At 39.2% G+C, this 15,844-nt stretch overlaps 1 protein-coding gene across 1 annotated transcript; it reads left to right on the plus strand.

The window, feature by feature from the left end:
- The first annotated feature begins 1,166 nt into the window (after positions 1-1,166).
- On the plus strand, positions 1,167-14,917 carry LOC137741810 (protein HUA2-LIKE 2-like). The gene is made up of 17 exons (XM_068481528.1): positions 1,167-1,597; positions 2,249-2,325; positions 4,991-7,084; positions 7,343-7,805; positions 8,150-8,258; positions 8,374-8,486; positions 8,666-8,850; positions 8,933-9,425; positions 9,521-9,953; positions 10,051-10,230; positions 10,537-10,681; positions 12,441-12,540; positions 12,663-12,739; positions 12,835-12,896; positions 13,493-13,611; positions 14,410-14,577; positions 14,678-14,917. The coding sequence occupies exons 1-17, from the start codon at positions 1,475-1,477 to the stop codon at positions 14,708-14,710; spliced, it is 4,974 nt and encodes a 1,657-aa protein (XP_068337629.1). The 5' UTR covers positions 1,167-1,474; the 3' UTR covers positions 14,711-14,917.
- Positions 14,918-15,844: the final 927 nt, after the last annotated feature.

The following is a 15,844-nucleotide window of genomic DNA, read 5'->3' on the forward strand; positions in this document are numbered from 1 at the left end:
CTAGGTAGAGATGAGAATATACATATAAAGATCACTCCCTTGGGCGATGTGGGATGTCACAATCAAGGGCCCGTCGTCCTCATCGACACACACGCGGCCAGGGTTAGGCTCTGATACCAAATTGTCACATCCCGACCCAGGGGGACCACTTCCCGGGCTCGCTCCACCACCATAGCATGATATTGTCCGCTTTGGGCCTCGACCACACCCTCACGGACCACGGTTTTGTTTCTGGGAACTCACATGAGAACTTCCCGATGGGTCACCCATCCTAGGAGTGACCTCGCGCGCTACTCGCTTAAATTCGGAGTTCCGATGGAACCCGAAGCCAATAAGCTCCAAAAAGACCTTGTGCTAGGTAGAGATGAGAATATACATATAAGGATCACTCCCTTGAGCGATGTGGGATGTCACATCATTTGTCACCAACTATCACAAATATAGGTGACAAAATAGTCACCAATAACTGTGAGAAAATACCCATATATTCTTTGCTCCCTCTCCTTCTCTTTGTTCATTCTTCTTACTTCGGTTCCATTATTAACATAGAATTATGATAAGTACAAGATTTGGTCATAACTAACTAGCTCTTATATGCTAATACAAAATCTAGACTGCCGATTAATAAAATTTTATTGTCAATTAAAAGAGAGTAAGAAAAATTATTTGGTCTTTTTCATCAAAATAAAATTATGAGCAGTAATATAATTTCGCACACACCAATTTTACTGTTTCTTTTCTCAAACCTCACAAATATGTCCTCATAATATATGTAATTTAAAAAAAAAAATTACATTCTCTCTCTCTCTCGCGCATCTCTCTTTTCCATATTTTTTCTAATATCTACACACATAGTGATAGGGCTTCATCGTAAAATAAAAATAGAATACTTGTTTTAAAGAAAAATATGTATTGGGCCTTCTATGCATACATATTCGGGTCCGCCCATTTCCAACAGAACACTTGGAAAGCATGGCCCATTTCCAACAGAACATTGTCAGTCGGTGAGTCACGTGTTATGCGCACGTCACTGTGCTTGCCGATACCCGAAATCTTAGTCCCCCAGCGTACGTTAGCACACTCCACCACTAGGCCCAAAACAAAACTTACACTACGCACCCCATGCGCACATTAGTCACCCCTTCACCTAGCCAACTCATCATCTCTCTGTTTGCGCTTCTTCCACATAAAAACTCTTTCTTCTATCATACTGTTTCTCCCTCCTCCCCCTCGTCCCTCCCTCTCTCTCTAGAATTAGGGTTTCGACTGAGTCACTCCTTCTATCTCTCTGTTGCCGATCGATCTTCGTGCTTCAATGCCTGCGAATCTCCGCCGGAGATTTTCCGCGAAGTGCCAGATTGTTCAATTCCTTGGGCGATTGCGGCACGCCGCCGTCCCGCAGTTCGTCGTGTGGTCATTTCAGTTCAAATAGCGGTTTCCCGATTTGATTGGAGCGGCGTGCGGTAGTTCTTCAATGGCGCCCAGCCGGAGGAAAGGAGCTAGCAAGGCCGCTCAGGCCGCCGCTGCTCGCCGCCAATGGAAGGTCGGCGATCTTGTTCTTGCTAAAGTCAAAGGCTTCCCTGCTTGGCCGGCTACCGTAAGTCTTTTTCCAAAAAAATTGAACTATTTCTCGCTTTATTTATGCCATATGCCGAGGTAAGGCGACTACCCAGTAGATGAATATGCTCTGGTTAGGGTTTTTGTGCTTTGTGCAAGCTTAGTTAGTTTGATACTGTATTGAATACTTCTTGGATGGGTGGTTCTCTGGATCTGAAAATTTCAGTTTCAATTTCTATGGTTAATTTCATTGAGTAAAAATTTCGGTTTGGCAATTCTATTGTTTGGGATTTTGTTATTTTTCCTTATTTTTGGTATTTGGAAGTGTTAATTGAAAGAGGAAATGCATACGTGCTTCGGATTTCTGTACATCCTTATGAAATTAGGAGTCTTGTATTCTTTTTCGATGCATGTGGAAATGGGGGTTCGATGATTAGCATCAATTTTCTGCAATTAGATTGGGGAAAAGTTAATTTATTTACTATCCGGAGTTTGAAGCTCCCTTCATCCTATATATATACTGTGATTCTTCTGCACAGTGGCTATGAAAGTGTAGCCTTTGCATTGGTTTTGGTTCTTCGCATGCTTTGGTCACTGGACTTGCTTTCCGTGATTCCAAATGGGAATGCGGAGAATGGTGTCTGTTTTTATGTTCAGTGCGAGTGCTTATCAATTTAGTTTCTGATTGCAGGTAAGTGAACCGGAGAAGTGGGGCTACTCTGCTGATTGGAAGAAGGTACTAGTCTTCTTCTTTGGAACCCAACAGATGTAAGTACTTAATGCTTTCTTGATTAACTTTAACTAACATCAATGGTGGTTGTTTCCACTGTTGTGCAAGTCTATAATTGATTGGTTATGACTGTCCTTTCAGATCAGACTGACTGATGGAAGTTAACTTTGTACTTTATGATAATATGATGTCATGTTGTTTGAGTAAGGTATGATTACTATGTTTGTACTGTGTTTTTAAGAATGAAGCTGATTACATCGTTCTTGTCTTTTAAAATTGGTAATTGGTACCCTAACTTGTGTTGCTAGACGAGACTGTATATATGTATTTGGTGTATTTAAAATCACTACCACTGTTATTGTGCCTGTCCTTCATTTTGGTCCTCCTTGTTCAATTAGTAGTACATGAATATGGTGTACTAGACTCTAGTTGTGGATATTTTTCTATAGACTGCCTCTGAATAAAAGGGGATGGCACTAGAAAATGGCATGTAATAACAGCCAAAACCTGTCTGTTACTTGGGATTTATTGTTATTAGTTATGGACCTTATCCTATTCCATTAAGTCGGGATAAAACATGGTCATTTGGATAGGTACAGTGACAAGGTCAATAAGTAACTTTTAATTCGTCATTCCTTTGAATGCAGCAACAATGTTCTGCAAAAGACAAGAGTATAATTAATTATTTAATCAAGCTGACGCTTGATACGTAAAGTGGTTTAATTGATTCAATTTTTTTCTCTTACTTTCTTTAGCATGTAGTTTCTTTCTCTTGTTTTCAGTTGGTTTATTTAATTGGTTTCATATCATAATTAAACCTTAAAATAAGAATTATTTAACATTTATCAATAGAAATGGGGATGGATTTAGTGGTTGGTTTAATTCACGATCTGAGGTTTTATTGTTATGCCAAAATTCAAAGATGGGTTGCTTATACTGGTTTAGTCACCAGTAAGTTGAAGAGTTTCTGAATCTTACTAGTCTCTTTGTCTTTTATACCCTATGTCTAATGATACAAATAGTTGGTAAAACTTGCAATTATTGGACTAAAATGAAAAAGTTTCATATTCACCCTCCAAGGATAGAAACCTTTATTCAATAGTTTCACATTGGGGAAAACAAAGCTTTTGGAGGACTATTGTTTACTGATATTGTGGGTTACGGTATATCTTGTCAGTTTTGAGTAGCATAGTTCCTATGAGAATAGTTTGAGGCCGTGAGTTGAATTCTAGATTTGATTGTGATATTTTATTGGATGGACTCCAGTATATATTGCATCAACTGTTTTTGATACATGTAAATACTGTGCAATCTACCTTCCTGGATTTAGTTCTCCCGCTGAGAATATTTCATTCTGTTTCATATTTTTCCACAAATGTAGAAATATGCATGTAGAATTGGCTGAATAGCAGTTGCAAACTTGCAATGACCACACTTGAAATTGCTGTCCACACCTTTGAATTATGCTTGGAAAAATCTGCCTTTGAAATAAAAATAACATAACGAATCTGCTAGTAATTATTACATTATGATGGTAATAGGGCAAGATGTTTTCCATAATGAATGCTTGTTAGTTTGTGATTGGTTTTTAAATCTGTAGTAAATTTTATTGTTTGGCACTGAATGATGTAAGGTGGGTGTGATTTTTCTGTACCCTTTGTTAGAGTGATAAGTGAGGATTTGTTTGGGACCTTATTGTTTTTATTTTTTCCTCTCCTTGCTTTGAGGTGAAGCTTTTGAAAGGAGGAAGAATTTCTATTTTAATTTATATCATATATAGGGTAATGTTCTCTTGTCAAATATCCTATGTTGCAAGACTTTTAGTCTGAATTGCACAATCAAGTAACAACCTGATCAATTATCCCTGTTGACAATCTAGCAGCAAACATGCTGGACATTCTGGAAAGAGGACATTTCCCTATATATATGTTTAGAGGTATTTAACTTGGGTGGGTTGAGCTACGTTAGATGTTAGGGATGAATGCTGTTCCTTTTGGGTAAGACTGGAATGTAATATACTCTATCCAGGGTTCACTCTTGGACTTCGGGTAATAAATTGTAAAGCATGTTTGATACTGGCTGTATTTGTTCCTATCTTAATTGTGTTGTAACATGCAAGACTTGCATAAATATGTTTCCATAGCCTTTGTTGATGAAGGATGAGTTAATTTATCTACTTGTTGCATAGAATTATATTTGATACACTAGGATAGTATCTCTTCTTTCCCTTTACTTGTATTGTTCATGTGGATGTACACAGGAGTATCCTTGCATTTCTGTGCGTGTGTGCATATTTTTTTCATCCCAGAGGGCTTTGTGGATTGTGGGTGAAGGATTGTAAGCTCAGATTCTGGCCTTTAAAGTTGTGGATCCTGAGAACTCCATATGCTCTGGTTACATACAAATGGGAATACTAGTAAAGATTATCGAAATTATGGAAATTATCTTAAAAACATGGAATTTGTGAGGCTTAATAAATGCTAAACCAATCAATAATGAAATGTGAATATCATAAACTAGTACATTCTTGGTTAATATAAGGTTGCTCACCAATATATATCAATATATGTTGCATCACATGCCCTTTTGATTGTGTTGATGTTGACCTAACTAATCCAACTCATTCTGTACCTGTGCACTATGAGTCCGATTTGGTATTAGCTTGCTGTTTGTCTTATTCTTTTGAGTGTTTTTGTTATGCAGAGCGTTCTGCAACCCTGCAGACGTCGAGGCATTTACCGATGAGAAGAAACAGTCTCTTCTGGGCAAGCGTCACGGAGCTGATTTTGTTCGTGCAGTCCAAGAGATTATTGATAGTTATGATAAAATGAAGAAAGAGGACCAAGTTGATGACTTCAAATCCACTGCAAATGGAAGGAACACAGTGGACTCTTTGTCGAACTTGGGTGCAAAGGATCAGTCAGAAGCTCCTGAAGCAATTCTGGATTCACATTCTAAATCTTCACAGTCAACAAATAGAAATGAGCCAAGTGTTTCTGTAGAGGATGCTTCAGCAACTGAACAAGTAGATGCTATGCACGATAAGGAAGCCTTAATCGAGGAACCTGCTGCAACAGCAATGGTTACTGAAGCACCTCTTCCAGTGACCTACTCTTCAAGAAAGAGATCAAGAGACTTGCGATCACGGAGTTGTGTCTCACTGAAAAAGGAAGGACCAGCTCGTAGGTCGAGACGTTCATCCAGGATGGAATCACGTAGAGTACGCAACTCAAGAATGTCATGTGATGATGATGACAAGAATGCTGGGCAAGTATCTGGTAATTTAATTCGGGATAGATGTCTAAGAAGGAATAAACGAATACGGAAATCACCTGATGCCTCTGAGTGTGATGATGTGAATTCAGCTGCTTTTGTTTCAAATGGTTGTATTGAATATAATGGTTCTGAAGTTGTGACAGTTGATTCTGACGCATTTAGTCTAAATGAAGGCAGTGCTATTGATTCTGGTTGTAAAGGTGAACACTCAGAGGCTGTTGCCAAATTCTTGGATGGCGATGCTGAGTTGGTCAAAGGACTTGATCTCCAAATAAAGGCAGTCGTTATCAAGAAGAAAAGGAAGCCAAACAGAAAGCGAATTACTAATGATGCAGCTGACCCTATTGCTATGGTGGACAAGGAAACAGTTTTGGAGGTAAAGCAAAGTAGTAATCAAACTATGCAGAATGATTGTGGGAAGATGAATGGAAATTCCTCCAAGGAAGATGGAGATGAGCACCTGCCATTAGTGAAACGAGCCAGGGTGCGAATGGGCAAACCATGTTCTGCTCACGAGGAAGTAGATAGCTTTGCACACACTGAAGAAAGTCAGAAGGAAGTTGTACTCAATCCACTGGGTCCAGTCAGCACATCATCAAATTGTGAGGAAAATTGTCCTTCTGGTAGGGACTCATCTGTGGTAAATGAAGTTTTGGATAATATTTCACCTTCTGGAGGTTGCACTCGCATTTTGGGAAACAGACCTCAGCTTTGGAACACCAAGAAAGACCAATCATTTGGTTGCTCAGTTGGTGGCGAAGCTGTTTTACCTCCATCTAAGCGTCTTCATCGCGCTCTAGAAGCCATGTCAGCTAATGTTGCTGAAGATGATAGATGTAATTATGAATCTTCAGTCGCCAAGACGTCTACTGTTGGTTGTCATCATTCTTCCACAAGCACATGCCCTGCTATGACTGTAGAAAATAATAAAGGGACTGGATTGGTACTGCAGAGTGAAGACTCTTTGGGCAATAATGCTTCAGGGGTTGATGCTTCTGGATTATCTACCAGTTTAAATCCTGTAGTCTTGGAGGAAAATGCTAAATCGGTTGTGGAAGTGGTTGCTGATGAAAAAACTGAGAGTCTGAACACCCAAAATCATGAATGTTCTATTGATGAATCACCAGATTTTGGAGACCATGTTGCTGGTAAAGATCTTAGTGGTGGTGCTTCTGGTTGTCACATTATGGGAAGTCCAGAGCATTTATCGCCTAATATTGACAGAGGAGAGGCTGGTATTCGGCTTATTGAAAGTTCAATTGATGAGTTGCCTACGAAGGACAAAAGCAAAGACAAAGATGAATTGAGCCACTGTGAAGCAGAAAATCCTGATATTGAATGTGATACTTCGGAGCATACTTTGAAGAGCATAAATCCTCTTGTATCGGGCACTATCCATGATATTTCTGAAGTTTCACCTTTAAACGAGGCTAGTCCACTTCATTATGGTGGAGAGGGCTGCAGTGAGAAAGTTGAGGCTTTGGAACCCCGTGTTCAAGATACTAGAGAAATCAATGACATGTAAGCTTTTGTTCAGTAGTATAGTTTTGCCATAGAATTTGATAGTTCATGTTTCTTGTTCATATTTCACGAGTCCCCTCCACCTTTTCCTATTTTGTAAGTTAATGCCTTGTTTCTTAATTTGTATCTTCTTTTTTTTACTTCCATTATTATAGAGGCGTTTTGGTACTGATTTTTGCACTCAGTGTTATCCTTTACCTGATGGACTTTTAGGCAAGTACTTTTCATAATCTCTATTGCTCTGTATTTCTGTCTTAGGTTTGATTTGGTGGTGAAAGAGGTTGAAAATAAAAAAACAGAGAATGATCCAAGTTCAATTTCCTATCCAAATGAATACTTGGGTGAAAAAAATGCCTCTGGTATCCGGTCAAGTCCATCCCTAACAGATGGAGGAGATTCTCTCGCACATGCATCACCTCCCAATACCTCAAGCTGTCACATGTCGACTTCAGATGGTAGTAATATTCTTCAGAACAATGGCAGTTGTAGTCCAGATGGTGATTTGCAGAACAAGAGAACTTCATCTACTATACTTGGTGAGGACGGAAAGTCTGAATCAGTTGTTAGTCAAAGACCAAAATCTGTGGGCAGGTATGCAGAAGTACATGCAACCCTCTTATCATTTGAGACAATGCTTGGAACATTGACAAGGACCAAGGAGAGCATTGGTCGAGCAACTCGTGTTGCTATGGACTGTGGAAAGCTTGGTGTAGCTGCTAAGGTAGGTGAAATCTAATCTCTAACGTAGGTTCAAAACATTGTACCTTATTTCCCCACCGGGCTTTCTTTTTTAAGTTCAATTTTCCATGTCAAATTTTTGTATAACATTTTAGATATATGAATGCTTTCACGATAACTAAGTGGAGACCGGTAATAACTCGTCGTTGTAGTTGTATATGAATGCTTTCTTGATGATTAGATGGAGACCAGGAACATCACTCCTTGTAGTTGTATAGGATACATAAAACTTCTTTTGGCTATTTCTTGTTGTACTTAAAATAATGTTGAAATATTGGCGGAGGAAAAATATGCATCCATTTATAATTTCTCTTATTTAAAACTCAGGTCTTGGAAATTCTTGCCCATTATTTGGAAACTGAGTCAAGCTTACACCGAAGGGTGGACTTATTCTTCCTGGTGGATTCAATTGCTCAATGCACCCGAGGGTTGAAGGGTAATACATCTATTTTGTTTATCATAGCTAATCCTCTCGCACAAATAGAATTAAGGGAATTACGAATATACTATGTGTTGGATTTCGTTGTCTTGATATTGATTTTGAATAACAGGTGATGGCTGTGGTATGTACCCTTCTGCAATCCAAGCAATCCTGCCACGGTTATTGTCAGCTGCTGCTCCTCCTGGAAGTTCTGCACTTGAAAATCGTAGACAGTGTTTAAAGGTAAGCCAAGTACTTTTCCTTTTAGGGTTTTTTTTTTTTTTGTTTCCCATTAATAGCATGTTGTAATAGCATCCTCTTGCCCACTCTTCATTATTGCTTAATATTCCGTAAATTTTGGACCTTATAATGTCATATGCGTTGTGCTAAATGCCTTGCCTGTTTCTCTTCTTTTGTATAAGGTTTTGAAACTTTGGTCAGAGAGAAGGATTGTTCCAGAGTCCATAATTCATCGCCATATGCGAGAACTAGATACTCATGGTGTGTCTTCTTCTGGTGCATATGGCAGGCGCTCTGCGAGAACGGAAAGGTCTTTGGATGATCCTCTTAGAGAAATGGAGGGTATGCTTGTTGACGAATATGGAAGGTTTGAATTGGCTGGACCTTACTACTAGATTTTCTCATATTCTCATATCAAATTGTTTATTGAGTTCTTTTTTTTGCTACAGCAATTCAAGTTTTCAACTTCCTGGATTTTGTATGCCCCGTATGCTCAAGGATGAAGATGATGGATGTGATTCTGATGGGGAAAGTTTCGAGGCTGTCACTCCTGAGCACAATCCTCAGGCCCATGAAGAACAAGAAACCACACCTGCCACTGAAAGACATAGGCATATCTTGGAAGATGTGGATGGAGAGCTTGAAATGGAGGATGTGGCACCTTCTTGTGATGTTGACATGAGTTCATCTTGTGGTGTTGCTGGAGCCAATGGTGTGCAGGCTTCGCATAATCAGTTTGAACAGAATTATCAACCGTCCCTTGCCCCTCCATTACCTCGAGATGTGCCACCGTCATCTCCTCCACTACCATCTTCTCCTCCGCCTCCACCGCCTCCGCCGCCTCCACCACCACTGTCTCCACCTCATGTGATCCATCCTCCATGCGCTATGCCTGATGCCTATATGAGTGGTGTTGATTCAAAGTTCTACACTGTCACACATGTGCGTATTTGCTTGACTTCTCTTGTTTTCTTTAAATCTGTATAAAAATTGTCATGATATTGCTTTTCTTCTAACTTTTGGATGTGCATTTGCAGAATGTGCATGACAACAGAGTTCAACCTCCACCTCAGCAGTTGAATGCACCAAGAGTCAACCAAACAATTCCCGATGCCATGCATTATTGTGCCTCTGAATGCAGAGATCATCAGAGACAGATGCCTGATTCTACATCGTGCTCTTATAGTAGTTTTCCTACATATTCAGATAGAAATGTGCCGCACTCTGATGGTGCTACCTTCCACAATAAAGGTTACCCTTTACGACCACCTTGTGCTCCACCATCCAGCCAGTTCTCTTATGTTCAAGGAGACCAACAGGTAAAGCCTCGACGCGAGGCTCCGCCTCCTTATCATCACAACAGATTTGACTATGGGGACAGGGAAAACTGTTACAATAACCATGAAAGAATGAAACCTGGCCCGTATGAGCCCCGCGATAGCTGGAGATTTCATTCACATTCTTTTTCAGGTAAGTTTTTAGAGTACAAATAATTTTATGATAGCAACGCTCTGTATTTAATTGCAATATTTTGATTTCAGAATTGTTGGCCCTCTTTTTGCAATAGGTCCTCGATATCCTGATAAAGGCAAAACTTCTTATGGAACCGACCCATATTCTGGCCCTCCATGTGAAACAACAAGAGGACCTGGCCAAGGTTGGAGATATCCTCCCCGCTCGATGAGCCACAGAGACTCTTTGCCCTTTAGACCACCTTTTGAAGGTCCCATACCCGTCACAGGCAGAGGTGTGAATTTTCTGTAATAACTCGCTTTGTGCCGGGAGAAAATTCTCCCCTAATATATTCGTGTTCATGAAAAATTGCTGCTTTAGATTTTCATGATAATATATAGGGACATTAAAATCGTAGGCTAAGCGACTCTTGTTTATGCTTCAGGTCCAAGCTATTGGCGGCCAAGATGACCGAAATGTAGCAAATTGTCGTCAGGACTGGTGTGTTGCAGCTACAATGTACTTTAATTTACCCTTTTCTAATAGTTGTTAGTTAACACTAAACACTCATGCTAATTCTATAACGGTTCATGAATTTTAGGTAATGATCCATTTTTGATCTTGCTCCTGCCCCGCTTATTCAAGAGCGTCAGTCATCCTGACACCGCGAGGCACGGACGTTTAGAAAGAGGAGGAGGCTACAAGGCACCACAGACCGAGCGTTGGAATATTATGCTTTCGGTCTTGTATATATGTAATTCTATCATCCTTCCTCCTGCAAACGCAGATCAGGGAAGACGATCATTTGCAGAGACGATTGAATTGATGAGAGGCCGTCAGTGACTAACTCTAGGGTTGGCATTGTATCATTTCTATCCTCTCTTTTTTAGCCAATTTTATCTCAAAATTTTTAGAGTAATTTATTTCTTGAAGGCTCTTCATAGGAATTTTGTGACATTTGTTCCCATAAACTCGTCGGTTCGGAGTAACTTTTATGTGCTCCATTGTTCTTTTTATACAAGTACCAAAATGATGTAACAATTAGAAAGCTTGAAGTGACTTTGTATGTTTGCGTGTGGTTGATTGCCCTTGCTGTTGGAGCCTTCATTTAAGCTCACGCCACCCGGGTTCGAAAGGAGAAGGATTCTCCTCTCTTTTTTTCCCTCCCATTCCCTCCCTTCTTATTTGAACGGTTACGGTTAAGTTACGTCAACAACTTTATTAATTTTTTATAGAAAGTGATGGACAAAATAGAGAATGTGAGAGGAGGGGATGGAAGGGAATGGAAAAAGGGCAGAGAATCCTAGTCTGGTTTGAAAACCTCCCCCATCACCCTAAGTTTGCACCAGGTTTTCAATTTAGAGTAGTTTAGGGTTCATTTGAAAGTTCTTTTAAAATTATTAAAGGCGTTTTTAATGAAAATGTTTTTAGAATCAATCATTCGTAGACATGCAAGTGAATCCTGAAAAAAGAACACTTGAAGCTTCCTACGAGAAGTGCATAATTGGTGCTTCTTGTAGGAAATCCTTTAAGTGCTTTTGGAACTTAAAAACATTTTTTCTAAAAACGTATTCAGTTATTTTAAAAACATTTCCAAACGAGCTCTTAATTAACAATTTTTGGTGTGATTGATGAGGGAAGTTGTTGAGAATCTCAATCATGCAAGTGAATGCGGCTTTAATTCTCAATTACTTTGTTCAAAGCGTGACCCTCACCAACGTACGTGAGCTGTTTTTCTTTTTAGGTCTCATGCCCTGTTGTCTTTAAAAATGAAGAAAAAGACTAGTTCTTTGTTGGGTAGATATGCAAATATAAGATACCAAACTGGTTTCAAAATAAGGGTTTGTGATTTCTTGGGGAAGGGTTAACGTTTCTGAATGCGTTTGACAAAATAAATTTTAAAAATGCTTGTTACTAATAAAAACATTTTCTGAATATTTTTATCAAATCAGTTTTTAAATCTCAATTGTTAAAATTATTGATTTTTAGTATGTCGTCGATGTTTGATCATGTGTCGTTAATAATTGATATTTGATTTACATATAATCTATATTTAGTTTTGATTAGTTGCCCAATTTTTAATAAAATTCAACATTTAAAAAAATAAAAATCAATTTTCCTAATCAAAGAACTTCAAAAATATTACCAGTCAAGACAATTCTTACAAAAAAAACACTTTAAACGAGCTATAAATGCTTTTAAATAACTGAAACGCTTTATTACACTCATGACATGAGTAGGAGTTGACCCGTAGAGAAGAGAAACCGGTTAGAACTGGAATTGTAGAAAGACAACGCATTACTGGCTGGGCCAGCAAACAGACGCCTCAATGATTCATCACTCAACAAGAAACTGGAAACTGAAAATTTAAACCCAATTGCCTCTAAATTTAGAAACTTTAGAAACTCTTGTCTGCCATGGGATTGATTGATGACCAACTGTCCAACCCTTTCCTCCTCCTCCTTCCTCCCACAGTTTCTCAGTTTACTGTTTTTCCTTGTAAAGTCATCTGGAGAGAGAAACAGGGAGTCTAGAGAGAGAAACAGAGAAAATGGGTGGCTTCCAATCTGTCTCTGAGCAATCCATCCATGAATTCACAGTGAAGGTAGAAAACCCATCTCAAAGATGGTGGCTTTTCTTCTCCAAGTATATTATTTGGTTCAGAAAATCTTGATAAAGTTTGGTTTTTTGTGTTCTTTCTGAATTTTCTTTGGGTGGTGGTGGCAGGATAGCAGAGGGAAGGAGGTGGACCTCAGCGTTTACAAGGGGAAGGTCGTCCTCGTCGTCAACGTTGCTTCCAAATGGTTCTTCTTCTTCCACTTTTTTCCTGTACTTTTTTATTATATTTTTACATTTGGTTTAATTTCTATTGATTAATTCTTGTATTTTTGTTATTCAGTGGGTTTACTGATACGAATTATACCCAGTTGACTGAGATTTACAGCAAATACAAAGAGAAAGGTTAATTTTTTTTCCTATTTAATTACTTTTTTTCACTGCTGCAGCTCCATATGTATGAACCTGTTATTCAGAATTGAGTTTGAGTTATGGTTAAATAGTAAATGATATTATCCCATTTAGAAACTCTGTGTTTTGTTTTCATTTTCCATAAACCAAATGTTATGATTTCATTGCTAATTTCCAACTTCTGGTGTGAAATCCGTTTATCGAAATTGTTGGGATTGTCATTTTAGAATTGAGTGCAAAACCGAGTGCAGTGGCGTTCTAGGATTCATACAGCCGGCCCCACTTAGTGGGATAAGCTTTGTTCTTGTTGTTGTATCATTTTAGAATTGAGTTTCTGGGACGTAGCTGTAATTCTTGAATGAGGTTCTGGGTTTTATTTCTGTTTTGTAATCCAAATGTTATATTTTGTTTGTGTTGCTGGTTTCCAAGTTCTTGTAGAAATCCTTGTATTGAAATTGTTCATGTGATTTATCCCTCGCCATTCTACCCTTGTACTTCTAAGTTCAGGTGATGCCATCTGCTCGTTGAGACATCGAGCGAATATTTGTTTAGTTTTGTCTTTGATTTGGTTTGGACATGAGTGATTGCAGGTTTTGAGATCTTGGCATTTCCGTGCAATCAGTTTCTAAAGCAAGAGCCCGGGACAAGTCAGGATGCTGAACAATTTGCATGTACAAGATACAAGGCTGAATATCCAATATTCAAGAAGGTAACTGAGTAACTTTTACCCCATTACTATCTGCTAATCAATCAGATTATCTTAACCGTATAAGGTGCTTGTACTGTTCTGATCTTTGAAAAAGACGACCACTGATGTGATATTATTAGTGGCTCATGGATTTTGGCATTAATCGCTCTTCCATGTTGAAATTCTGGACAGAAAAATACTGCTCAGTGCTACCTTCTGCCTATTTATCCCGAGCTGTTAGAGAACGTTTTCTCTCAAACAGCTTTTCGAGGAAGGCATGATCAACAACTTGATACTGATATAGAATTCTCTTACTCTTGCTGGATACCAATCCTCGTTTGTTTTGATTTCTGAGAAAAGGAAATCCCAAGTAAATTCGGCCTTTTCACATAAGTCGTAGGCCGGGCTGCAGGGGCTGGCTAAGCCTAATGCTATCCTCTGCTCATAAGATTATGGGGTTCCTTCCCCACTAAAACATGTTTTAGAAAACAAAAACAAACAACAAACCTTGCCACCCTTCAAGCTCACAACCTCTGAAACAATTTTCTTTTTCTGTGGAACTCGGAAACCTTTCACTTCTCGATTCCTAAGATGATGCGCTTCAAGCTGAGTGCAAAAGTTAAGTACAACCCTTGACAGGAAACAAACCATGAAATCAAACAAGCTAATTGACTGTTGATGTCTCACAATCAGTTTAAGATACTCTTATCTTATCTTCATGCTATCTCCGTAATGAGTGTTAATCCAGTTGATTGCTGTCTGAGCACCGAGCAGTGTATCTTATTTTAAGAGAAATTCCGTACTCCTTTCTGTATGTAGGTACGTGTCAATGGGCCGGATACAGAACCTGTGTACAAATTCCTCAAAGCAAGTAAATCTGGATTTCTGGGGAATAGCATAAAGTGGAACTTCACCAAGTTCTTAGTTGACAAGGATGGACATGTAATTGAACGGTACGCCCCAACCACCTCCCCCTTGAGCATTGAGGTACTCTCTCTCTCTCTCTCTCTCTCTCTCTCTCTCTCTCTCTGTGTATTCACGGGGAAGCATTACTCTGATCATGACTTAAAACTTATCTTTGGCACAGGCCGATATCAAGAAAGCGCTAGGGGAGGCATGATGTTATCAGGCAGTTCATCTTCAGACAATGGTGAAAGAGCATAGCAGTTCTTAGTGTCTCTCTTCTCTGTTCGTTATCTTTCCTCCCGGTGTCTTGGCTAGTTCTCCCCATTCCCGTCTGTGTAACCATTCTCCGTTTTTTGTTTTCGATGGGAACCCTTCTCTTTTAGTACTTATCGGTGATTTAATGGAGTCACGTTTCTGTTTATTCTTTCGTATAATTCACATTTATGTAGAGAGGATATGGAATCGGTAGTATCCAAAACTATAAAGGGCGACACCAAGCCAACATGGCTCTCCGTTTTATGAGGGTTATGTCAACAAGAGCTGCTAGAGCTGCTATTGTCCATGTTAATTACTCCTCACATTAAATGTTGTCAAGTGAGGTGGGACCATGTAGTTAATGGTATTGGGAGCATTTTTGCTAACCACCATTTAGTGTGGTGTATGCTCACCATCTCATTTATCACCGTTAGATGAGTTTGAATTTCGAGATTCGTATAGTGGACAAGCACAAATCTCAAAATTCAAACTATCTAACGGTGATAAATGGGGTGGTGAGCATACACCACACTAAATGGTGGTGAGCAAAAATGCACTCTAATGGTATTAGATATTAGTTGTATGGTTTGTAATATAAAGAGCTCCTTACGGAGCCAATGTAATACAATGAAACAAGAAAATTGACCCACAAACCCATGATTTCTGAGATGGTATTAGTTATTTGATGCTATGACGCCCAATCAAATGAAGCGGTTCATCCGTTACGACACCGCCATGCAGGTATGGGATGCCATAAAAGGTCATTCACCATGAAGCAAAATGGAGCTCCTATTGCTAACTATTACAGCAATCTCACTGAGATTTTTTCAAGAACTTGATCAATTTAGTCCCACTAGCATGAAGGACCCAGATGATATATCATCAAGGCAACAAGAAATCGAGTGACTTCGAGTCTATATTTTTCTTGCAGGATTAGACAGCAAGTTTGATCAAATTCGTGGTGAGATTTTGAGGATGGAGCCCAAACCTGGTCTTGAAGGAGCCTACTCTCATGTCAAACGTGAAAGCAACCGACAAGGAACCATGTCAGAAAGTGCCACCATTCCTGAAGCTACTGTGCTCTTTACCACAA

Source organism: Pyrus communis, chromosome 8, assembly GCF_963583255.1.
Source record: "Pyrus communis chromosome 8, drPyrComm1.1, whole genome shotgun sequence".
Lineage (NCBI taxonomy): Eukaryota > Viridiplantae > Streptophyta > Magnoliopsida > Rosales > Rosaceae > Pyrus > Pyrus communis.